The following is a 25,186-nucleotide window of genomic DNA, read 5'->3' on the forward strand; positions in this document are numbered from 1 at the left end:
CGATGTGTTTTGGATAATAAAGACCTGGATGAATGAGATTCTACACAGACCAATTTTAAAAAGTTGTTTTACAAAAAAAATAAAGAAGAACAGCTGGCCAAAGTGAAGTTCAATTTTTATTTTAATGAGCAAAGCCGTTAGAATTTTTGAGAAGTAATTGATTTACCCGTGTGACTCTTTTAAACAGTCCTGGAACCATAACTATACTATAATAATAGCAAAGCCATATACAATAAAATGACAGCAATAACATTTTTACAGGTCATGTATTTATCATGTCATTTGTATTTTAAACACTGTATGTTACTCTGACTTACTGGCAGATAATCTTTGTGTGTATCTGGTCGTTATTTGTATGCAGTTAAAAATATCACTGGGTTAAAAATAAGATGATTGTAAAGTAAAAAAGAAAAAGTGCTGGCTGGAAAAAACAAACCCTGTGGCATCTGGTTGTTGGGCAACCATGTAAGTTTTATATTTGTTAAAAGAAAACATTTTAACAAATGATTACTATTTTGTTTAATTGTGGGCCATTCGTTCTCATGTACCACTCTGTAGCGGCTGAGAATTAAGACTTTTGTAAACAATGGTCTCCCAACTCTGCGGTCGTACAATAATTATTTTGATATAACTTTAGACGTCTCATAAAAAAAAGAATGTCTTTTTACAATGTTTATTTACCTTTCTTAGCATTAGTGTTGTTGTTTGTTGCTTATCTGCTAACCAACACTGAGAATGTCAAGATTTTATGACGTGTTAATGAATAATAACTGTTTTGCTAAGGTCCACCTATTTATTGGTGTCTCTGCCAATGTTTGAATACTAAAAAAAAAACATTTAATCAAACTCCAGATTAGTTAATAAAAAAAAAAAGAGAAAGATCTGAGGTTTAACTTTGGCCTGAAACTGGAACAAAGAACCTGTACATATTTGCACAAATGATTGTATCAAGATCACTGATATGAAGTCATATTTTGTACTCGATATCAAAAACCATTCACATTTGTGTTTTAACATGCATGTGATTGGGTAATTACCTGAAAACAGCTTCATCTTCAAATATTAAGGCATATTTAATATTGTTAAAATTGCATTGACCCTGGTGTTTTAAGTGCCGTAATCTTTGATCCATCATCATATGAAATGGGAGAAAATTCAAATCTTCCAAATGACAAGCTAAACCTAGATTAATACAAGCTTACGATATTGCACAGCGACACATTCTTTTTTGTTTAAAGCCACAACCACTATACTAAAGCACTATATGACCTGTTTATATGACCTACATTTAAGTCGGAAAGTGATGGGGTTGATTTAAGTTTTATGTGTATAGATGTTCTACAGTTATTAACTTTGTTTGAATCTACTTACTCTTGACACGGCTTTTCATTTATGATACAGTATTATATTTAAGTCACGGCAGCCTTGCATCAAATTAAATCAACATTTTCATGTCATCCCTGTTTAAGTGTATTTTTACAAGCAGATACAAGAATAACGTGGAATATCTAAGATCATATTTGAATATTTTGGCCACAAACAGCTTGTCTGTTTGATCTTGTTGCCAATACAGTGGTCTCTATTATGTTGAAATAAAATGTAGGTACAGTTTCTGACCAAATTCTAAATACTACTACTGTGACAATATGATCAAAATGACTCACATACAGTAATTAGGTTCCGCTGAGTCCACTGTCATTTTCTGTAACTTCTCTGATATGCTCAGTAACAGTTGACTGTAACCAGAGTGCTTTCATTCATTTTAGTACATTCATGTTTTTCACATGAAGATTAGTGAGGGTTAGATATTTGCATGTAATCTGTGAATACACACTTGAAGAGAGCAAGAAAAACAAGCATTATAAAATCATGATTAATGTGTCGTAAATGAAGTTGTGATCACAGTGAGAGTGACTCTAAAGTCTGAACCTGGACATAAAAAATACAAAACAAATGACTAATATAGGCTGAATGTCTGTATTTCACTGTGCTCACCTTGTGTTGGATATTGGAACATTTTATGTACGACTCATTATTCAAGACAAACATATTCATTTCCTTCAGTCGTGACATGAAAGCAGGTGGAAATACATTCATTTAAATATGGTTTTGTGGATTTTGCCGTGTACAAGCGTAATATGTGTCGTAGTTTCGTTGCTCAAACCTCAAACAAAAAGGATGCGATGGATAGTAGTCGAAAGCAAAACCTAAAGTTTCCTTTAATACTCATTAAACCGGTACAAAGAGAAGATTTGGCCATGGCTTGTAAGATGATCGTCGACAGACAGTTTGTTATAGACAGGACCGTTTCTTTGACAGTAGAGATGAATTACTGATTGAAGAACAGAGGATGCAGTTTATATGTGCGTTTGTATGTTTCCTCAAAGCCTTACATTTCACTTTCACCCAAAGTGAAACCCTTCCTTGTCTTCTTCCCTCCCTTGCGACGACGGCCCTTCCTCCTCCTGCTGATTGGCTCTCTTGCCTGAAATTCGTAGACGTCCTCCAGCAGCAAGTTCCCATCAGGAGAGTATCTGATGTCAGACCAGGTGAGAATGGAGCCGGCGTAATCTCTGCAAACAAACACGAAACTTCATGTCCCTTATTTAACCAGGCAAGAAAAGTCTCACTGAGATTAAAATCTCTTTTTCCAAGAGACACGTTGCATCATGAAAACGGACAATTCAGAAAACAACCACCGCAATGCAAGCAAACAGGTCACTAATTAGTCTACTCTAATTCCTAATAACTCAATTAGAGCAGCTGCATTCATCAAGAGAACACTTTAAAAGGGTTTTTTGCCCCCAGACATTAGAAGATGTTTCATCTTTCAATAATAAAGTCGTAATATGATATAATATATAATATAATATAATAAATGCAAATTCTGGGCGTGACATCAAAAATGAGTGAAAGAAAAAGAACAATCAGTGCAGATGTCTCTGTTCAGTCACTCTGTTTCTCTCTGCCACTCCCACCTCGTCAGGCAACTCAGCCCACCTGTGAACGGAACACACCTGCTCCTCATCCCCTGCAATCAGCCCAGCATATGTTCACCAGCTCCACAGTTGCCCCAGTGTTTTTCCCGACTTTACAGCACTGTTCTGCAGTACCGGTACCGACCCTGGTTCCCCTGCTTCATCTACCCAACAGGTGTCCTAACAAAACATCCTGGAGACGTCCTACAGGGTGTTCTGGAAAAGCGGTGAGTACTAAACAGTCTGTTTGTGTTTCCAAACTTGCACTTGCCAATGTGACCAGCAGAGGCCGCCAGAGGCTTTTTGCATGAATGGGATGAAGTCTGCTATCTCTGATTGCCTTCTTTGAGTTGATGCTTAATTTTCCTTGACTCTTTTTCTGTTTCTAACCCTAATTAGAAGTTATAGAGTTAGAAGTTATAGTTTGTAGTGATTAAACCTGTAACCTATAATCTCTTTCTCTATACGCCTCACCGTTCCAGCACATAGAAAAAGTGCCGTAATTACTATAAACTGTTCACACACTGATGACCATCACTGACACACACGTTCTTTGTTACCTTGAACTTTATATAAGTGAATTGATGTAGGTTCATACCTGTAGTTCATGTAGTTGCTGACGTCTTCGTAAAGTAGAGGATAATCCCACATCTGAACGTCTGTCACCTGACCATCAAAACCTGAAATTCTAATCGTTGGTGCACCTGTCCATGAACACTGAACGCACACACACACACACACACACACACACATACACACACCAAGTAGATCATTTTAGATCAGAGCATTTTCAAAAATTACATGTAAAGCATTGTGTGACTGAAGTGACAAATTCTTATATCGTATAAATGTGAGTGTCTGTTCGTATGGGTGAGAAATAAGAGCTTGCAATGATGTCATGATCTCTCAAATTTCAAAATAAAGGTGCTTGTTTTGATTATGGAATGATATATAGTTCGCAATAAGTACTTCTGATGCAAAATACATTTCTAAAATGTATACAGAAATTACTCATAACTTAATCATGGCCTGCTGGCTGTTTATATATATATATATATATATATATATATATATATATATATATATATATATATATATATATATATATATATATATATATATATATATATATACACATACATACATACATACATACATACATACATACATACATACATACATACATACATATATTTTTTTTTTTTTTCTTTCATAGTAAGGACAGGGAAACTCTTGTGACCAGATGCATCAACCAGCAGTGGGTACACTGGCTTTTCTAAACATTTTTTTGATCTTGGACTCAGCCATATCAAGCTGTGTGACGAATGTACAACAACTGCTGTGATGCTCATTAAGCCAACTAGACTAGAGCAGTCACTTGCACCAAACTCCTGATGATTTATAAAGCATGTGAACCGATTCAATAAATACATGAGGCCCTTTCCCACCGCAAGGACTTTTCTCATTTCAGTATCTCATTTCTCAGTTTTGGAGGTGCGGGGCTATGCAGATACAAATACTGCATTACTGTACTCGAGTACAAAATTCACCTATTATATCTGTTTGTTATTTATATTTCTAACAACTTTTACTCCACTACATTTCCTCTAACTATCACTGTTACTCAGAAGAAGAGTGGTCGTGGTCTATATTTGCATAGAGCTTTTCTAGGCTTGATGAGTTGCTTTACACTCTAGTTTTGCCCTTCACCCATTCACACATGTTTCATATACATTCACTCACTGCAACATGGGGTCTTTTTTTAAAGATGAAGTAGGAGCTTATTTATTTTATTATCAGTCATTTAAAAAATATGTCATCAGCCTGATTTGAGTACATGTTGTGGAACTTGTGGTGCAGACTCAAACCACACAGATTGCCAGGAATTATTTTCCCTCGGTAAATAACTTCCTGGTAATCTGGAAAGTCCCTAGTCACAAGTAGGTACTTCTTGGTACCTTTCTGGTGTAAAAGGGGCTATTGCATTAACATAACATACATAAATAGAATATTATAAGAGTGTGCTGAGCGTTGAGTGTTGCACCATAATAGTGCATGTTGCTATCTGGATGTGAGGGGATCAAGTGGAAGTAAAGCTCAAAATATTCAGCTGTAGACAGGAAGTCAAGTGTCTATTACATTTATTGTAAAAAAAAAAAAAAATCTGTTTGACTCAATATAATGCTTTGCTCTCACCTTTAAACGCAGCATCTTCCTGATGCTCATGTTTGAGCCGCTGAACAGCTGGGCCACACTCTTCACGTTGTCCACAGTGACACAGACTTTAGTCCATATGTCCAATTCACTAGCTGACATAAAATTAATGTTTGGCTCGAAATTGGAACTGGAACCACTACCATAACCGTTGGACAGACGAAATAAAGTTTTAGACGCAGCGCTCAGAATTACAGAGTTGTAGCAGGATGGACAGATGGTGAGGATTTTGTGGGACTGTGTGTCACTGAGGTAACGCAGACACAGAGACCAACCTGTGGGATTCAATGACAAAATAATGTCATACGTTCATTTAAAAAGACATTGACAAGATTGTGATTGTTTGTTAATGACTTAATGTTGGCATTTCTCATTTTTGACTGCAATTCTGTTTGAGTTTGCAGTGTGTATGCACTCGCCTGTAACCGAAGGCTGTGTTGTCTGATAAGGGGAGCTGGTGGTGGCTGGTTGTGGTGAGTGGGGCGTGGTAGAATATGGTGAATAAAAGGTTATCCCTCCCACAGATAATGTGAACATCTTCCCATTTAAATTTGCTCTTGGAAGACCTAAAGAAGAAAAAGATATCACACAAACAAACATAATTTAAGATCATCTTATACAATATGCACAATATTTAGATTTTTCTGTACACAAAAGGTTTTAAAGTTAGGGTAAGGTTAAGGTTAGAGTAAGTCTAGTGTGTGTGTGTGTGTGTGTGTGTGTGTGTACTTACTTGGTGGAGTTGTAGTTCTTGGTCGAGTAGTTGTAGTAGTTTGTGTGGTCGCGAGCAATGATGATATAATCACCATCAGAGCAAAAAGCACCTTGTTCTTCATTGTTGTCCAAAGCTGAAAAAAGTGTCCCTACAGAGAAGAGTCCGTGTTTGCAGTGTGAATCAGACTTTGTGTCGCAGCACTCTTACTTCCTTGATTAGGCGTGGACCTGCAGCCAATATTGAGTTTCGTTTCTCTGCAAACTAAATTGTCAACAAAGGCTGTTACAGCCTTGAACCATGGCCAGAAATAGTCGCATACATTAAAAGAACCAGTGTGCAACTATTTGATTTTGTAATCATAGTAGTTTGTTTGAACCTTTTTCACTTGCATGATTAAGTCCTTGATGGGAAGCTGTCAATAAATACAGTTTTGTAAAATTACAGACTTGGGCATGAGGTAATTTGGAACAAATGCCACTAGGGGTTGAATTAATGGAACCAGATTGCATGTATTGTACAGTGTATACAGTACTGTGCTGAAGTCAGCTTTGTTCTCATGTCTTTAAAATTCTGCGATCATTTGGATCAACACTGTTCTGTTACTTCACAGGAAGAGGGTCGCCGGTGCGACCGAGGGCCTTCCTGTGTGGAGTTTGTATGTTCTTCCATGTCTGTGTGGGTTTTCCTTGTGTACTCAAACTTTCCTTGTTTAATTGCTCACATATTCTAATCATATTAGAGTCATATATATGATTAGTATCTAAATGTTTTGTGCCTTTTTGTAAATGATAAAAAGAAATGTCACGCTGTTCATAATGTTTCGTAAAAAGATACTTTTTTTAAAAAACTTTTTTATAAAATGTAGTTGTTCATAGGTTATTCTATTATTTTACTGATCTGGCCCAGATCAAAGTGTGCCATATGTGGTCCACTCATATGGCTGCTTTACATGCTGTAGATGTAAAAACCCTCAACGCGCTTTATCAGCCGTTTACCAGATTACTCGTGAGTAACCGCAGGTACCGCTGGTCTAGAAAGAGGGAGAGACAGAAGGAATGTAGATAAACCAGTGCTGTTTGTTTTGAGTAGGTTGTTAAACTGCTACCAAAATAATCGATGTCACTTCTCTTAATGTGTGATAAACGAGTGGTTTGATACCGATGCATTGACATAAATATTCTGTACAAACACTGACGAACAGCAACTGTTCACCTTTGGTCACCTAAATCTAATCTGAGTCTTCAGGAAATTAATGCAAGTCCTTCTCAAGTCATAGAAACCAGACTGTGTTTTTGTGTGTTCAGCTCCTCCAACGCCACAGTGTTTCAGTGCAGAGTTTATTGTATTGTTTAAACCAAAGGGTAAGAGCTTGTATTTTGTGGCGACCCCTGGAGAGACGAGTCCAAAGAGGAGGAATTTCAAGATGCCAGGATTTTATCAAGCTCAAATTGTGAAAGAATGGTTCAAGGATAATAATTTTCCTGCATGGATTGGCTGCCACTGAGTCCAGACCTTAACCCTGTTGGGAATCTCTTACGATGTGTTGGACTTGCAGTGGCTTGAATCTTACTCATCATTTGAAGATCTTGATGAAAAATGAATGCAACTCATTTTTCATCAAGATCAAATTTGCACAGGCATGAGTCCTTTCAACTACAGATGACAAGTTGACAGGTGACTTTGATGCTATTTCACATGTCATTTATGTGACAGGGAGTGACATCACAATTTTTGTAAAGTAACAACAGTTGCTTAAGAATAGAATTGGGTTTCAAATCTATCATAACTTGAGGAACATCTCCGTCCTTCCTTTCAGTCTTCTCTGCCTTCTTTCCTTTGCCTCCTCTAGTAATTGTTTTTTATCGTTATGCTTCTTAACACAGATGAGGCGATAAAGCATTAACATTAAAGGCCACAGTTCCACTTATCATTATGATGTAATAAAGGTTTACCTCCAGGGTAAAGGTTAAAGGAAGGCGATGGTGCAACTCTGGGACTGTCAAATGTTTTCAGAGTTTAGGATGAGATACCAAAGCAAAGCCCTCCTAAATTCATTCATACAGTTTACTGACTATTGGCTGGACCATACCAAATTTGAGGATTGGCTGGAAGATCGCAAATCTTTTGATGCACTTATCAGAGTTAAGGATGTTGAATATAAAATCCACAAGGTCATGCTCTACAAATGCAGTCCTTACTTCAGGTGAGTTGGTTACCTGGGCTCAGTGTATCTAATCGGGAAAACAGGAACAAGTTTAGAGTGCATTTCTCATACAGTAATGTTAAAGAACTAAAAGAAATAAAAATACACACACTTTAAGAGTACAAGTATTTCCTGTTGGTCTCAGTATTTACAGATTTTAAGTTTTTGGGATCTGGCACAAGACTACTGCTACGGTAAATAATGAACAGCTGGTAAGTAAATGAATGCCACTTAAGGTTAGTGTTTTACATATGGATACAGCTAGAATGCATTAAACCATTGTATTCTAAATGCATGCTAATTATTAAAAAAAACTTGATTAGTTTGAATGTGAGGACACAAGGGATGGGACAGAGCATGATGGTCCACTGTCAGTGTGAAAAGTTTGAATTGTAATTTTCTCTGTGCTGTGTCTCTACCTTAGAGCTCTCTTCAAGTGCAGGTTGACTGAAGATACGGTTTTCAACATCCACGGCCTGTCTCCTGACACGATGCAGCTCGTCATTGAGTTTGCCTACTCAGACTTTGTTAATGTGACTGAGGACAACGTCCAGGAACTGATGGTAGCAGCCGATATGCTCAATATAATGGCTATCATACAAGCCTGCTCTGACTTTCTCTGTGAGCGGCTCTGTGAAAACAACTGCATTGGCATCTGGCAGTTCACAAACATCTACTACAGCCCCAGACTGCAGCACAAGGCCCTGCGCTACATCACTGATCATTTTGAGGAGGTTTCTATGTGTGAAGAGTTCCTGCAGCTCTCTGTGCAGGAGCTCGCTGAAGTCCTTGGCCGAGATGACCTCTATGTAAGCGTGGAGAGCGGTCTCTTTCTCGCCATCTGTAATTGGATTGCCCACAAACCTGAAGAGCGAGAAAGGCACATTGCTCTGCTTTTGTCTAAGGTACAATTATTTTCTTGTTTCAAGGGATTTTTGAAAACGAGACCTCAAACTAAAGCCAAAAGTTTCCTTGGGCCGAGTTACACCTGCATTTGCTTGCTTGTACTTAGATCACTGCCATTGTCCCGCTTTACAAACACTTGAAGGGAATTCATTTATTGAATGTTTGATTCTAAGTCTTCTTACCATCCACAAACGTTAAAATATTTAGTGAGGGCTTTGTAGCATATTGCATGAAAGTTCTATGAGCTGGCAGAGTATAAACTCAATCTCCTTGTCCGTTCAAAACATGTACCGACCCTGACATCGTCATGTTTATATCACTGTTGTGTTCTTGCTTTGTCCCAGGCCAGTTTGGGTTCAGCTGAATTGTAATTGAACTTCAAATCAGTTGGACTAACCTGTTACATTTACATTTTAATTTAAACTCCATCTGCAGCAACCTCACGCTTTACAGCAGTTTGACTCATTTGACCTGGGGGACCTGCACTTACACATAAGTTCTGGTCCAGTTTTCGACCGACTTATTTTCTATGAACTAATAATTTTTTAAGTTTGACATTTTGGTCACTCCTGTTCTGGCCTGTCCGTGTGGAGTTTCTCCAGCTACTCTGACCTCTCACTTTTACTTTCCTTCAGGACAGGCGATCGTAGGTTAACTGCAGGGCTTTCAGGATTTAGTTAATGCATTCTGTCCTCTTCTCTTTCTGTAGTTCCGGATGGCTTTGACAACCTTGCAGTATATCTTCACCGACGTGATGTCCAGTAAGTTGGTGAAGAGCAGCGCTGAGTGTCAGCAAATGGCTGTTGATGCCATCCAAACCATACAGTACTTGCAAAGACAAAGACCCTCAATGCATGTTTTCCGCAACCCTCTCATTCGTCCTCGTCTGCCCAAAGCCATCCTGTTTGCCATTGGAGGCATGAATGGTGAAGGCATTATGGCGTATGATGTCTCTGTTGACCGCTGGGTCAACGTGGCGGTCAAAATGCAGCGCCAATGGGCTTTTCATGGCACTGTCTTCCACGACGGGTACGTCTACTGTCTTGGTGGCTCAGATCGATCGGGGTTGTTTAACAGAGTGAGCAGGCTGGACCTGAACACACACATCTGGCATGAAATGTCACCGTTGCTTTACAGCCGCTGCTACTTGAGTGTGACAGTGTTGAACGGGTCCATCTATGCCATTGGGGGCTTTAACGGCTTCAGTCGACTCAAAAGTGCAGAGTACTACAGGTCTGAAATCAACCAGTGGATTTGTATTGCATCCATGCACCATTCGAGAAGCGACGCCAGCTGCACAACACTACATAATAAGGTTCGTGAAGTGACTGATACACCAGGAAGAAAAAGTGTGAGCTCATTACAGCCTGTCCTTTTCTTATCAGATTTACATCTGTGGTGGATATGACGGTAACGTGATCCAGCAGACGGCTGAATGTTACAACCCAGAGACCAACCAATGGACGCTGATCGCCTCCATGTCCAATAGGCGCGCTGGGATAGGAGTCATTGGACTTGCTGACCATGTCTATGCTGTATGTACTCACTGCTCACTGTATGAATGGTTGAATTTATACCCTACACTTTATCTGTCAAGTTTGTCAGAGGGCCCAACACTTTATTCTCGAAAGATTCGATTTTTTTCCTTGTTTGGCCACATAAGCACTCTTATTGCGCCATCTCCATTTTAACATGAAGCCTTTCCTCCCACAGATTGGTGGTTCAAATAGCAACCACCTGAGAAGTGTTGAGGAATACAACCCAAGGACCAACACCTGGCGATGGGTGACATCCATGAATACAGCCCGCAGCAACTTTGGCCTCGAAGTCATCAATGACAGAATCTATGTTATCGGTGGTACAAATGGGAAACAAACCTCCAGTTCGGTGGAGTATTTTGACGGTACAACATATGAGTGGACTGAGGCCTGCAACCTGGAGAAACAATGTGGTGCCTTGAGCTGCTGTGTGGTGTTTGGGATCCCCAACATGGCTGAGTATGCTGTCCCTCGTGACTCGCTGCCATTTTTAGACTTGAGGGGCAAGATGGTGGAAGACGCCCCGTGACACTGTCCATAAACCATGTCTCTTAAAAAAAAAAAAAATAAACTACATTCTCAGTTAAATCCTGTGAGAAACTAATTTTTAACTAACTTATTTACTTGTCTTCAGATGGGCATAACCATGTGATCTTGTTTTATGTTCGTGTCTGGTGCTTTTGGTTGAAATGAGGAAATTGTCATTTCCTGTTAAGTCCAGACACATTGTGTGTGTGTGGTTAGATTTATGACAAGATCGGACTACACCAGTTTTGGTCTGTTACAGTGGTCACTCGGTCACATTGGATCACAGCCATAAATTTGACTCATTACACAGTGGTACCCGACTAATATTAAGAGGAAGTTGTGCAGGACCTTGGGGCAAACTTGAGTAGGCTCGGAAAGAGTTAACCATCGCTGTGTTGGGTTGTGAGAAGACAGTTTGGACAGTCACTCAAAGAGAGCATGAGGTTCCTCCATCTTCATATGCTTTGCCATTTTTGTTGTACATTGGGTCAACGTCAGTGGAAAATATGGAGTCACCCAAGATCTGGCCTTGATTGTCAATCACTATGACACCATATAAAATGATCTTTGATTTTCTGGGCTGACCGGTCCCGTGTCTGTTGATCGCGCTATAATTGTGCTTAAAATGTGCAGTCTGACCTCAGCATTAGGCAGATGAGGGCATTGACCTGGCACCCTCCTCTTAATTAGTAATAGGAATTTTTAAAATACATCCAAATTTAGCATAATATGATGTATGATTATAGTGCCTATTATTCAGTTAACACAAATACTGTACATCACAGATCAGTTTACTTGGCTCGTTTTTATGAACAAAAAGAAAAGTGTATTTTGTGACTTCTGCACAATTATTGCTACTTTATATCACTACTACAAATGTGATATAAAATTAACCATACCTTTTAAGAAAACCAAAAAAAAATAGTCTGAATATATGACCTATAGAAACACACACACTGAATGTATTTACGCTGAACCTTATCATTTGCAAAATACAATTATTTTACATTATGACTAGTTTAGGGAAAAAAAACATATCCCATTACATTTTCATTATTAATGAATGTAAAGACAGACATTAGCTTCAATATAATATTTGAAACCTTATCACAATGGTGTAATTTGCACTCGATGTGAACTAAATTTAGTTCATTGAAATACTTGTCAGTGGCACATTTACACCCTCATGAAAGTGAGGGAGTACTTGCCATGATTCATCACTATCACTTTAAAATGACTGAGTTCTGTGTGTTCCTGTATGTATGAATGGGGCGTGGAGTATGCATGTTCTCACCATGTGTGCAGGGTTTTTGAGACTCCAACATTATGGGATGTTCAAAAAACAAAGTCAGACAATGAAAACATTACAACACTGGAAAATTGGCATTGATGTAGATGACCATAATCACCTGTTGGGGCTTTAGAAGCATTAAAATACTTCACTGCTGATAATCTATTTACAATGTCTATAACTTAAAAAGCCTGTTCTATTGTCTGAGAATCTGTATATGTTAATATCTGGTAAATTTACTCATTTCATCTCCACACATCTTTCATTCCCATGGACAACTTTGTTATGACTAGTCCAAAAAGTAGAAAAAAAAGTGCAAACATTAAAATTAACATAAAATTTCCTCCGTTTAATAAATATAAACTAAAATATTCTTGCAGTTTAAAATAATTGGTTTCACCTGAAAAAGACTGTATTCATTTGACTGACACGGGCAGGTGGGGTTAGTGTTTTATTTATCTCTGAAAAGCCTTTTATTAATCATGACACTGGAACATTGACAAATTACTTGAATTCTATTTACAGTTCAACAATAGCAATTCTGTCTTATTTTGTTGGATGTTAAAGTGCAGCTCCATCAACGTGACTCCTTCACCTGCAGTTGCATCAAGACATTGTCCCATCCCCAAAAGGAAAACAAAAAATAAATTCACTAGTAACAGTTGATTTAGGCTCTTCGCCATGTTAACCTCTCCCTCTGCTCACTGTGGAGGTTTGTCTGTTATACATGCAACATCTTAGACCTTGAAACTGAAGCGTGTTCAGTTGTTTTCCTTCAGGTCGCTCACATCACTCCAACTTACTCAGGATAAAGACTGATTAATGAACAAAAAAAAGCATTTAAGGCCTCAAACAATGACCCAGATAATTGCGTGTGAAAGCACAGAGAAATATTGTGAAGTCAGAGAAATGCACTTGGCTGAATATTCGGCAGAGAAGGTCCCTATTTTTATCAAACACGTTCACTAAATGAATAAAATGAACCAGAGAAACTAAAAGCTGGGACTTTCTACTCTCTTTTCTTTTTCAATAGAGAAAATTGCAGTATCTCTATTGAAGTGTTAATAAAAACTGCAAAATTAGGAAACCGATATTAAGGTGAATGAATAAATAAGCAAAAAAGTCCAGGAATGTCATCTTTTCAAACAGTTAGCCCAGCTTTGACCTAGATGTTCACATGAGATCATCAAACTTCATATTTGCTGTTTTTCATTTTCTTTGTCATTTTGTTTTAAAAAAAAAAAAATGGCTACAAGATCTTATGACCAATTCTACATTTTAAAATAACTCAATCTGACATCTGAAAACTTAAAAAAATAATTTCCTTCAGCGCAAGTCGATGCGTTTACAGTGGTTTGTTTTCTCCAAAAATTACAAGACATCATAGAAGGAAACTCAAGTTACTTTCAAGGCTAATGAGTTAAAACCATGAGATCTTTGGTATTTTTGCTTAAAAATTACAACCAAATTCAATTCTTTAAATTTCTTTTGATAAAATGCATCGCATCGGCAAGTTTCAAGACTCAGGAAAAGATTTCTGAGACGTTTTCATATTGGAGTGAAATGGATGAAAGTAATGGAGTAACTATAACATCATAGGATGTTCAAAAAAAAAAAGGTCAGACAATGAACACATCACAACATGAAGGACTCTTCAAAACAAGTCCCTGGTCTCTCGCTTTCACTTCGTGTTGTAGACGACTGTTTTTCATGTTTGGAGAGAAAACAGCTGAGTTAGTGCCGTTGCCCTTTGGGAGCTCCTAGTGGCCAAAGTGACTCTGTCCAAATGTTCCTGCTGTGTTTTCTTTTTTTAGGCTTCTCCCTCAGAACCTTGTTAATCATTTCTCACATATTGTTCAGATTTATATCCTCTGTCATTATTCTTAGCTCTTTTTTTTTTAATATAAAATAAACATATAAAACAAATACGTACAAGTTAATCTATATTTTGAAGTCCTCTCGTGGACCATTTGCATTCACCTGTTTGTTCAACATAACATCTCGCATTTAAGAGCAGAGCCGGTACAAAAAGCAGCAAATTTACACACAGAATTTAACACAAGTCCATTATGAAACCTATCCTTGTCCACTCCTCCTCTTATAGTGAGGGTGCGTTTAGCTTGACTTCTGATTTCAGAGCACAACCGCACAAACGGGGCACATGTTTTTCCATAGTAGGCAGCCCAGGTGGGCGGATGTTGTTCCTCTCCTCTGATTCCTGAGCTGTTGCCTCCACAGTACCAGGTGGGACTAGCCTCTGTGTATCACTAAGCTTCAGACTCGCCTTTCTTCTTCACCTCGTCACCAGCGTCGCTGTCTTCCGACTGGCTGTTGCTAAGCACTAGGACATGTCCGTCAGAGGCAGGCGGGTTGGCAGGACGACTTGAGGCTGCGATCAAACGGCTCTGCTCTTCCAGATCCTGAAGAGACAACACTTAAAGACTTAGTCAAATATCTAAAGGAGTCATGCTCCACATTAAAGCACATACAGTTTAACATATGGATAAATGTTTTTCCAGTCACTTTGGGTTTGCATCTTTCAATAATCTTACAGGTCATGTTATACATTTTCCTTGATTAATCCAGATGAATAATACACTGTTTTTACAACACACCCTAAAAAGACTAGAGCTCATCCACTGTATGTGTAAATTAGGCTTTCGAGGAAATGACTCATTATTAAAGGTTAAGGTTCCAGTGTGTAAGAATAGGGACATCTAATGAGGCTGCAGATTGTGACAGATGACGGACACCTTTGCTCACCCCTCCCTCTTCCAAGTGCTTTAGCGAACGAGAGGCTATTGCTATTCTTCATTTGCGTAGTGAGCTTCGACTTCAAAAGCACTTACACAAATGTACTTATCAACAGAATCTTCAATTTCAACCGATAAACCCTCTTAAATGTTACACACTGGACCTTTAACTCCTCTGTTACCAATCCTGTCGTCGCCAACAGGATTTGGCGTGCGTACTTCTCATTACCGTAAAGCGGTAGAAGAGGGAGGGATGGATGGGTACCGGAAAGCAGAGAAATAGAGCTTTGCGCCCATATACTTGTCATTACGGTAGCCCTCGGGACTTCCACGAAACAAGCGCCCAATCACAGACTAAGATTCATCAGCTTCTCAGTACCAGTATTCCTAAATGGTTGAATAACTAAAAAGTGAAAGCTATCTTGGGAAAGGGGGCAGCAGCACTCCCTCATTGAACATTTTTTGACAATTAAAACAACATAATTTGTTGCGGCCTGATCATCATGACGGTTATAAGAGGTTTAAAGGATAAAGACAAAAATTCACCTTCTCTATCTGTTTCTGTTTGCTGAGTTCCTCCTGCTGTTTCTCTTTGGCCTTGTCCTGCTCCTTCTGCTTCTCCACCGCCTTACGGTCCTACACAAGAAGAACATCAAGACAAGATCCAGAGGAATCGTTACCTTCACCCACGTGTGAGGGAGTTTGCTTCATTACTATGGTTCTGATGGACTTTAAACTGAATCTCACCATCTCAGAGTGGAAGGCTATTTGTTTGGCCAGACCAATACTGTCAGAGATCTAAAGGGCAAACAGAGACCGACATGTCAGACAAACTCTACAGAGTGTTGGACAGTGAGAACAAAAGATGAGCAGTGAGACAACCTTCTCTCCATCATTGTTGGACTCGAAAATGTAGCAGATGGCTCGGCCGTCGCCGCGGCCGCTTGCCGACTGCAAAACAAAGCCAAACAGCCTCTTGTTGTCCTGATGGGACGAGCACTGGACTATGCTGGACAGAGGGAACTGCAGCAGCAGAGAGAAAGAAAGAAAGGGAGTGAGGACAAAGACGACGGGAAGATGAGAAAGATATGGGACATGGAATGATACAGATCTGGAAAGAGAGGACTGTAAAAGCCACATTTCAAAATGCCAGAAACTTCAGCATCTCATCTCATGAAAACATGATGTCTTACCCTGAGTCGAGTGACTTGTGTTTGAGGATCAATTAGCCTGAAAAAAAGAAACACATATACAGTAGAAAAATATTAAAATAAAAGACATTTTTAAATGTCAGAATTATTTATTCATTATCAATGTTTTTTGGGGCCATTTTACACTTAATTCAACAGTCAACAAGGAAAGAGGAAACTGGAATTTTTACAGAAACCATTTGTATGGATATTGTGGTTTAGTGGCATGAACTGTATCCATTTGGCCACTCGAACACTGTAATTCCTCTTATTTTATTGCCTATGTCACTCTGTCTCTCTCTCTCTCTCTCTCTCACACACAGTGAATCATACTTGAGGCAGTCACAGGTGACCAGCAGGTGAGACTCGGTCATCCTGAAGATGTTGTGGATGGCTCTGGCGGCCAGGATTTGCCTCATGGTCTCGGAGATGACATCAGCCGAGTCGGCAGCCCTCACTTCCATGGAGCCCAGGAAGCGAACGATGAAGAGCTGGTGGAGGATCGATTCTGGGCAACACGGGGAAAACAGAGTATGTCAGGTATAGCAGGCAGAGGAAACATGCATTAGAGTCACGTTTCTCTCATATCGTTTTGTCTTATTTAATACATGTATGCATCTGGTCAAGATTTTGTTTAACAGTGTACCCTGGCATTATTGCTGCCACCCTGTGGCTGAAGGGAGAAGTGACAATGTGATCTGTTGGCAAATGTTTGCTTTGTTACTGTACAGCACTTTGTTCAACTACGTTGTTTTGAATGTGCTTGATAAATAAACTGGATTGGAGTGGCCTGGATTGAATAATGTTGCAATCATTGACTGTACATAAAACTTTACTTTCTGAAACATGTGGTCTCTCGAATGACCACAGGGGGAGCAGTTGTATGCAAGTCTCTAAGAAAATGTGTCAAATTCTACCTTTATGATTCAAAGTAAACTTTTTCTTGAAGAGTTTATGGGGAGATATATTTTTTTAAGTGTACATGTACACATACAAGTTATAGTTACAGTACTAGTGCCTAAACATTTTTGTGCAGCTTCTAGAGTCTGGAAAGAAGTTATAAAAGTGATAATACTGCACAGTCTGCTGTTTCTCACATTGTATTTTAGGGGGTGAGTAGGGCAGTGTTGACTGTGGGGGATTGACTATGCCACTATAGTTTGATGCACCAGATTAAGGAGAAGACAATGCAGCACACAAAAACTTGCAATTATATTTTAACACATTGAATATTCTGCCAATAATGGGGAAAAAAAGACCAGCTGGTACCTTCACTGTCTTCTGATGTGCTGTCTCCACACTCTCCAAATGGATTACTCCTTCTGTAGGACACACACATACACACAATTTCAGATAATCTGTCTAATCTGGTTTGCAATACACTTAATTTGGGTGAAAATAACTAAATGAAATTGAAGCATCCAACACACACGTACACACGCACCTGCCAGACTGTGCCGCTGCCTTGCTTTGTCCTGAGTTTTCCTCACTGACGGGGGAAATGATATCAAATTGAATGGGTGTTTCAGGGGCAACCAGTGCGTCCAGAGAGAGTACAGAAAGAGCAGGCGATGGCTCAGACCCCACAGAGCTAATGCTGCTTGCTCGGCCCACACGGCCTTTACTGGAATGATAGAGAGACAGAGAGAGAGAAAGATATATTCTTAGGAACCTGATTGGCTTCCAGGAGTCTGTTATATCTTTGGACTGGTCCGTTGTTGATCACATCGTGTCAGAACTACCTGCTCGGTCTCATGCTCTCATGTCTCTGCTGGAAGGACGGCGATGGTGTCACAGCTTCGATGGCTGATTGGTTCACTCGAGCTGCCAACTCCTGCCAATAATGCACAATTAGCATCAAACAAAAGGACAATTTGAAAGGATTTCCCGTTTTACTTTGTGGGTGTGTGTGCGACATCATTTACACTGTAGATTGATACCTACTAATTTATGTGGATGTTTGGTTTTCCTAAGAAATCAACTTTTGATTTTCTTGAATAACTATATTAATCAGACATGTGGGTGTCTCGGAGATCTGATACCTGGATAGTCTAGATCAAAATGTTCTCTGTAACCTGTGACAAGCACACAGACCTCTGCGTTCTCACTCAGGTAGATCCTCTTGGAGATGTTGTTTATGGTGGCAATCCACTGGAAGAAGCAGCAGAAAGATGGACATGAGAAAAGAAATCAATAGATGACAGTCAACAATAGCAGGCTGCAAGACAGAAAAACAAGTCACCTCTTCACAGTCCTTCCTGCTCTCCGATTGGAGTGTCACCACTCTGATGAGACACACAACGAGAAAGGGTGGGATTAATACTGAAGATTTCAGAAGAGTGACACCATCTAGGGAATAAAGAAAGGGAGCACTCTCACTTCTTGCCATCGAAGGATGTGACTTGAAAGCAGAAGCGGCGGTCGTCACTGTCGACTGCCATGACAGAGCAGTTGTCCAGGTCTGTGACCAGACCACCCGCCACCTCGCCCCGACCCTGCTGCATCAGGTTACCGCCCTGCGTGAAGAAGTACTGCCGCTCCCAGGACGATGACACTAGACCCGTCTTACTGAGAGACACCCAGAAGGGCTATTTCAGCAAAATATACAACTGAAAACTTTTTGTAGGTGTGTGGGTGTGCGTGCGTGTGTGTCCCCTACTTGCGGATGAATAGGTAGCCCTGTTTTCTGGTCAGGTTGCGACAGACAGGGGAGTGGACAGGGTCAGGGTCACATGGGGCATACAGCGGGTCACAAGATATCTCCATCTGCTGAATGGTCTGTTGCATCTGCCGCACCTCCTCTTCCATCTCCCGACGGACACTAAACACACAGACAAAAACATTACATCCATATCCTGAATATAAAAAGGTAAAAAAAGTGGGCGTTCTTACTTCTGTACACTGGTTCCTATGGTTCCCAGGAAGTCCTCCCACTGCTGGGTGAGATTCTCTGATCCCAGCTTAAAGAAACTAATCTGCACGGAGAAAACATAGATCAGCAATTTTATTATATTATAATTAATCTGCATCTTGACTTGAAGGTTGACTGTCTGTTCCACTTTGTTGTCAAAGCATTTCTTTGTGTTGACAGTGACATGTATTTAATGTTGTTGTGATGCACATGAAGCTGTCACATGCAGTGTTCATAAAAATAAATGCAGTTGCAATCTCTATTGAAGTACAGTTTAGTTTTGAGGCTGTCAGATTGTGTGATGAATGTTTATAGAAATGTCAAAATAAAAAGTTATATAAGCATTATAATGTGACTCTGACTTGGCCACTCTGGCAGTTTTAGGTCTTGGGTAAGACATGTCCACATCAGCATGAGAATGGAGAAGCCAGGTGAGGAGGTGGTGTCTGGCTTTAGCATGCAGGAGGCAGGACATTTGCTCATTGGTTCACTTGAGATCACGTAGTCTCCCCCTGCTGCTCAGCAGGTATTTTCCAGACTATATTAGGGAGCTGGCAGAAGAATCTCCACATCTGGAGTGCATTTTGCAGACCATTTCATTCGCTTACACAGTCCCTCCAGACAGTCTCTAAACTGACCAAGGAGATGTCTTGTCATAGGATCTAGGGACACCATTTTGTAAGGCTGACCAAAGATTTTGCCTCATGACCACAAACTTTCATCAGGAAAATCCAAAAGATACACCCAGGAGGTTAAGATCACAAGATTTGTGGCAAGAGAGGCTTCCATGGGTGGAACTGGGACCTGGTTCAGGACCATGTTAAAAGGACTCACGTGTGTGTTTGTGTGTGTGTGTGTGTGTGTGCATACCTGGGCCTGCATGTAGCCCAGCAGTGGCTCCAGAAGAGCAGTTTTCTTCTTGTACTGTAGTGTGTTAAGTGAGCAAAAGTAGTGCATCATGGTCTGGTGCTGTTTCTTTCTGGAGGTGTAGACATCCTCCACAACCTCTGCCCGCACCTGCAGCACACAAAACTTTACCCTTAGCTCAGTATTAAGATATAACAGATAATCACACTTTGAAATGTTTGCATTTTTGGTCCCACTGATCTTTCAGGCAGCTGCAAGATTGAGAACCTTGTGCGTTGCTGCAGATGTGTAGATGAGCTTAGAAAACACTCCGCCAACACAGCTGCATATTGACTACTTTATATGAATTGGCAAATTACAATTTAATTTGCAATTGTTAGTGAAACCAATTGAATTGCTCTTTTTCTGCACAGAAGCTGAACATTCAAAGTGTGATATTTGTCTCCAGGTGACAGATATTTTAATTGTCGATCTTCATGTACTCACCTTGTCGTTGTCCCTCCTTTTGGATAAGCGGCTGTATCGATTAATGGCTGTGTCATGATCTGCACACATAAACAGCCAAAGGTTAGACATTGTGTGCAGAAATAATGTGCGAAACACATTATTTCACTTCACTTTGATTATTACTTTCTTTCTTTTTTTTTCTCCTTGATGAGGATGCCTGTAACCAATTAAAATAAGGTGACGTCTTTATTTAAGTGCAAAATAAAAATCAACAAAAATGAGCATGAAAGGTGACTTTTAACTGGTGCAGGTCAGACTGACTTTGTTAGTCCAGAAAATTTGAAAATGCACTGTGTTGAGTCAAGGTAACTTTCAGCGGTTTCGGATCCTGGCTTTCATGCTCGGGCCCTAATAAATTTATGATAATGTTAATGGACAAATCATGATACAGAATTCACTGATTTTTTTCTCAGACGAAAAATAATGGGTAATTCAATCATATTTAGCCTGTAGTTAACCTATAACTCATGTGGTCCTATCAGATAATTGGCACAACTGTGATTTTGCGAGGAAAGAAATTCCTTGGGAAAAAAACAGTCAGACAGTCAAAGATTAGGAGAACACTAACACACACACACGCCTGGATGACGACTGAGATCTTATGATGAGAAGGGAGAAAAAAAAAGGAAATGAATGGCAGGCTTTAGCAGCAGTGCTAACTTACCATCACTGGATATCTGGAAGACTTCTTTAAGAGTGAGGATCTCTGGAGAGAGAGAGACAACAACAACTAAAAGTTATTGTGCAAACCTTAGTAGTTTCCTTATTTAAGACACCTCTGTGTTTTAGTCATTTCGGTGAAGGTTTAATTTATGACAATGTTCCTCGGTGGTGTAGCCAATTACAATACAGTTAAGCCAATTAAATACAGTTGTGGTTTTAAAGTTTGGTATAGAAGAAGATATGACAAGCCTGCAAGCTGTGCTTCATTCCAACATCTCTGTGATGAACTTGAACCCTGACTGCGAGTGTGTGTGTGTGTGTGTGTGTGCGTGTGTGTGTGTGTGTGTGTGTGTGTCATACCCTTCAGGTCTCTTTCCTTGAACTGTGTGATGGGAAACATCATTGCATCTGCAAGTTGTGTGGACAGGACAGCATGACAAGAACTTAGCTTGAAAGAGAGAAACAAAAGGGAGACTTTAAATAAAACACTAATCAAAAATCAGTTGAACGTCGTGAGCGTCCATACTCCATTAATAATAATAATCCATTAAAATTCAGTCATACTAACAATTATGAAGACATTCATTCCACAACTACTCAAATTGGTCAAAACGTTGAGCAATTTCTTTATATGGTTGCCATCTTGGCAACAAATGTATTTTTAAACTAAAAATTGTAGCTGAGAAAGAAGTATGTGATATTTGTGCCATTGGCTGAGTAATTCAAATATTGCTTTGAAAACAAAATGTTCAATTTAAGTAGCTAAGACTTGTTTTTATTGAATAAGTGAAGACATAATGTTGCTACTGCCATTTTTAGTAGCTGAACAACTGTCTGAAGTATCCCGCTCTTCTCCCAGATATGAACAGTGACTAAATGTGATGTCATGGAGCTCTGTTGTGTTTGAGTCTTTTCTCACCTCGTCAATGACTTTTGCAAACTGCTGTAAGGTGGAGCTCATAACCTCATCATCGCCCCCTAGAGGAAAACGCTGCACACAACAAAAACAACATTCAACAACAGATTCTTGTGAGCAATACAGAGTATGTTTTTGCTGAACACATCATGCTAATCTATGAATACATTTAATATGTAAACACATTTACATGTATTCTGTCATGGAGCAAATAAATTCTTGATAAGTGAAGTGAGAGAAAGCATCTCTCAACCTCTTTACTGCAGAAGCAGGACTGATGACTGAGTCATCTGTCACACAGCCAAGGAAATACTGCTGTCACCGATGAGGAGTTTAGAAAACAGACAATCATTTTGACTGCTGAGCTTCATAGTTATGTTCAATTTATGAGGACTCAAATTAAATGTATCTAAAAAGAAAATTCCATTAAAGTGTAAAGGTGTGTGATATCTTCAAAAGAGTAGACATTGGAAACATAGAAATGCAAATATTGCACTCTTTCTGTCAATGCAATTTAAGATTTGCACTAATGTGGCGTTATAGGTTTTCTGAAATAGTGTGTGAGTTTGTGTCACAGTGCTGTTTGCTAGTACGGAGTATCCCACCTGTTTGTCATACTCTTTCAGCAGTCTGGAGGTCAGGTGTGTTGCAGCACTGAGCTCATTCTGGAAACAAAACAACAAACACAGCACTGAGCAGCAGGAAACAATATTTGACCACTAGCCATATATTAATGTTATTAATGTTAATTATAGCCTAACTGTCATGTATGTACCTGTGCATCATAAATCCTCTGCATTGCCTGGTAGAGCTGTGTGCAGTAGTTGGACATGGCTGCAGTGTCCTCCTCAAACACTGCCAGCAGAGAGCGGGTCTACAAACACAAAACACAGTACAAGTAAAAAAAATGAAGTCAGCATCAATCATGTGACTCATCCATAAAACTTGAAATGGCCCCTTGTGTAACTGACCAACCCATGTCTGTTGTCTGTGTAAATCCACACCTGCTAGCTGTTTCTGCAGTACAAACTGGTATGCAGGTGTGTCCCGAGTCACAAGCACATTTTGTTGCCTTTATGACCCCAGAAAGCTCATTTGCTGTCATGACCCTGCCTTTTGCTCTATGTCAGCTGGGATTGGCACCAGTGTCCCCCGCGACCCTCATGAGGAGGATAAAGCCATAAAAGATGGACGATGAGAACATGACTATCTATTAGATAATATAATTTACATTGAAAACCAAGTGAGAATTACACTATTTCCCCCATACACTAACACTGATTTATTTTTGCAAAGTTTGCAATTAGCTTCACCCAGCAAACCAGAGGACCATATACTTTTTTTTAATGTATGCTTTCTGGGTGAAAACTGATGACATATGAACTGAACTTAAAGGTCCAGTGTGTAAGTATGACTGACATCTAATGGTGAGACTGCATATTGCAACAAACTCTCTTCCCCAAGCCTGTCTCTGGCAGCCTTCACATACCACAGAGAATGTTGTCTTTGACAAGCTTATCCTATTCCTGCTGATTCAGATCATGTAAAGGTTTATTTATTAATTGGTTTAATCATCGTGTTTGTGTGGGCGGAGCTATTCTTTGTTTGCGTTGTGAGCTGCCAACATGAAACGCAAAACAAACGCTGTTGCTTGTTTTTTCATTCAGGCTAGCTATAAAAACATGGCACTGCAACATGGCAGACTTTGTTTAAGCACTACCCTTACCATAAGGCTTAGTCTAAGGCAACCAAAACCAAAATAAAAGCAATAACACCCTTAATACAAACATACTGGGGGTAATATATTCAAGTTCTGCTTATAAACCTTCCTGAATATTGCACACTGGACCTTTACATCCAAACTGGACTGACCCTGGCCACACCCTAGTCAGTGATGTCACGGCAGCAGGTGCTCTGGCCTGACTGGACGGTGTGTCTGCTCGTCTGAAGCAGCGCAGCTGCAGCTTTCAATCCTGTGCTGTATGTCACTTTCACATCTTGCACTCACACAGAGAAATAAGATGACACTTCCGCTAATGAGACGAGGAGTTATCACTGGAAGGGGAAACATCTAGCTTAGTTGCTAAGGAAGTAGCGGATTGTTTATTTGTCGTGTTTATTTCATAACACAACAACTTTGGATAGTGTTAAAACATTTCCGTCTGTTGACCAAACCCTCTCTAAATGGGTCTTATTTTGATGTCGAAAGACAGCTGGCAAATGCCATTTACGCTGTCCGGTTGACAGCCTCAGATAGCGGGGCCGTTAGCGGCATCCCTCCTTTGCTTGTTGGCAAACACTGAGCCTACAAAGACAGCTAGCCTAGCCGAGAAAGTGGCTAACGTTAGCGGACTGCAGGAAGGATTCGCGGAGGAGATCTGTTACCTGGGGACTATCCTCCAGAGTCTCTTCTATCGGCAGCGTCTCTATACCGGGCATGGCTGCGGCTGGTGCGATGGAAATGAGAAACAATCCAGGGGTAAAACACACAACAAATCGCTTCGACAACTCCCACTCAAGATTTCTTTGCAACACGAATCCCCAACACCCAAAACAGATCCACCCAGTTGCACCATGCCCCGCCCCCACGACAACTTTGATTGGATAGAAAATAACTTGAAAGAGCGTGATTGGTTCATGGTTTAAATGGAATTCGCGCCATTTTGGTTCTAACCGGGGACGTCTTTTCACCCTGGGTCCCTGTAGAAATCAGAGCCACAATGGCGGATTGACTGGATTTCATGATAATTTTACAGTGTGCTTTTGCATGAATCATAGTGACCCTATAAACAGTTATTGAGTGCAGCTACTTTGTGATGCTTTTTTTTTTTTGTTTTTTAGTTTGCAAATGTTTATTGGATTGTTTGGAGACTGCAGCTCTTAGATCATGTGGACACTGAACTCAACACCATCCACTTTGATCACCACATCATATCTAGTTGTCACTTCAGAGAGAAATTTGGCTATGTGGACAAACCCCATGTCACTCATGCTTTTTGCCATTTT

General features: G+C 39.9%; 3 protein-coding genes across 3 annotated transcripts; 1 reads left to right on the top strand and 2 right to left on the bottom strand.

Moving 5' to 3' along the window:
- Window positions 1–103: 103 nt before the first annotated feature.
- On the bottom strand, window positions 104–6,140 carry LOC122768161 (C-reactive protein-like). Its single transcript, XM_044023945.1, has 5 exons — window positions 5,926–6,140; window positions 5,612–5,758; window positions 5,175–5,467; window positions 3,577–3,695; window positions 104–2,573 (listed from the first exon to the last, which is right to left on the bottom strand). The coding sequence occupies exons 1-5, from the start codon at window positions 6,026–6,028 to the stop codon at window positions 2,390–2,392; spliced, it is 846 nt and encodes a 281-aa protein (XP_043879880.1). The 5' UTR covers window positions 6,029–6,140; the 3' UTR covers window positions 104–2,389.
- LOC122767958 (kelch-like protein 10) lies at window positions 3,158–11,083 on the top strand. Its single transcript, XM_044023536.1, has 6 exons — window positions 3,158–3,205; window positions 8,535–9,015; window positions 9,726–10,045; window positions 10,154–10,331; window positions 10,402–10,551; window positions 10,730–11,083. The coding sequence occupies exons 2-6, from the start codon at window positions 8,602–8,604 to the stop codon at window positions 11,081–11,083; spliced, it is 1,416 nt and encodes a 471-aa protein (XP_043879471.1). The 5' UTR covers window positions 3,158–3,205; window positions 8,535–8,601.
- A 1,728-nt stretch (window positions 11,084–12,811) lies between these two features.
- Window positions 12,812–24,731, bottom strand: appl1 (adaptor protein, phosphotyrosine interaction, PH domain and leucine zipper containing 1). Its single transcript, XM_044024626.1, has 22 exons — window positions 24,566–24,731; window positions 22,956–23,054; window positions 22,786–22,845; window positions 22,184–22,255; window positions 21,625–21,712; window positions 21,266–21,307; window positions 20,581–20,639; window positions 20,098–20,244; window positions 19,209–19,291; window positions 18,976–19,137; window positions 18,696–18,884; window positions 18,559–18,601; window positions 18,411–18,467; window positions 18,059–18,150; window positions 17,761–17,940; window positions 17,586–17,638; window positions 16,650–16,824; window positions 16,320–16,356; window positions 16,009–16,149; window positions 15,874–15,924; window positions 15,673–15,762; window positions 12,812–14,793 (listed from the first exon to the last, which is right to left on the bottom strand). The coding sequence occupies exons 1-22, from the start codon at window positions 24,617–24,619 to the stop codon at window positions 14,641–14,643; spliced, it is 2,127 nt and encodes a 708-aa protein (XP_043880561.1). The 5' UTR covers window positions 24,620–24,731; the 3' UTR covers window positions 12,812–14,640.
- Window positions 24,732–25,186: the final 455 nt, after the last annotated feature.

Source organism: Solea senegalensis, linkage group LG4 (genome assembly GCF_019176455.1).
Source record: "Solea senegalensis isolate Sse05_10M linkage group LG4, IFAPA_SoseM_1, whole genome shotgun sequence".
Lineage (NCBI taxonomy): Eukaryota > Metazoa > Chordata > Actinopteri > Pleuronectiformes > Soleidae > Solea > Solea senegalensis.

Excerpts from the sequence above, each read along its gene's own strand:
- LOC122768161 (XM_044023945.1), bottom strand. The coding sequence starts at position 6,028 with ATGAAGAACAAGGTGCTTTTTGCTCTGATGGTGATTATATCATCATTG. Across the intron at positions 5,468-5,611 it reads AACACAGCCTTCGGTTACAG|GTTGGTCTCTGTGTCTGCGT; the intron begins GCGAGTGCATAC and ends TGAATCCCACAG. Across the intron at positions 3,696-5,174 it reads GGAAGATGCTGCGTTTAAAG|TGTTCATGGACAGGTGCACC; the intron begins GTGAGAGCAAAG and ends GTGTGCGTTCAG.
- LOC122767958 (XM_044023536.1), top strand. The coding sequence starts at position 8,602 with ATGCAGCTCGTCATTGAGTTTGCCTACTCAGACTTTGTTAATGTGACT. Across the intron at positions 9,016-9,725 it reads TTGCTCTGCTTTTGTCTAAG|TTCCGGATGGCTTTGACAAC; the intron begins GTACAATTATTT and ends CTCTTTCTGTAG. Across the intron at positions 10,552-10,729 it reads TTGCTGACCATGTCTATGCT|ATTGGTGGTTCAAATAGCAA; the intron begins GTATGTACTCAC and ends TTCCTCCCACAG.
- appl1 (XM_044024626.1), bottom strand. The coding sequence starts at position 24,619 with ATGCCCGGTATAGAGACGCTGCCGATAGAAGAGACTCTGGAGGATAGT. Across the intron at positions 22,846-22,955 it reads AGAGGATTTATGATGCACAG|AATGAGCTCAGTGCTGCAAC; the intron begins GTACATACATGA and ends TTTTGTTTCCAG. Across the intron at positions 17,639-17,760 it reads GCAGCGGCACAGTCTGGCAG|AAGGAGTAATCCATTTGGAG; the intron begins GTGCGTGTGTAC and ends TGTGTCCTACAG.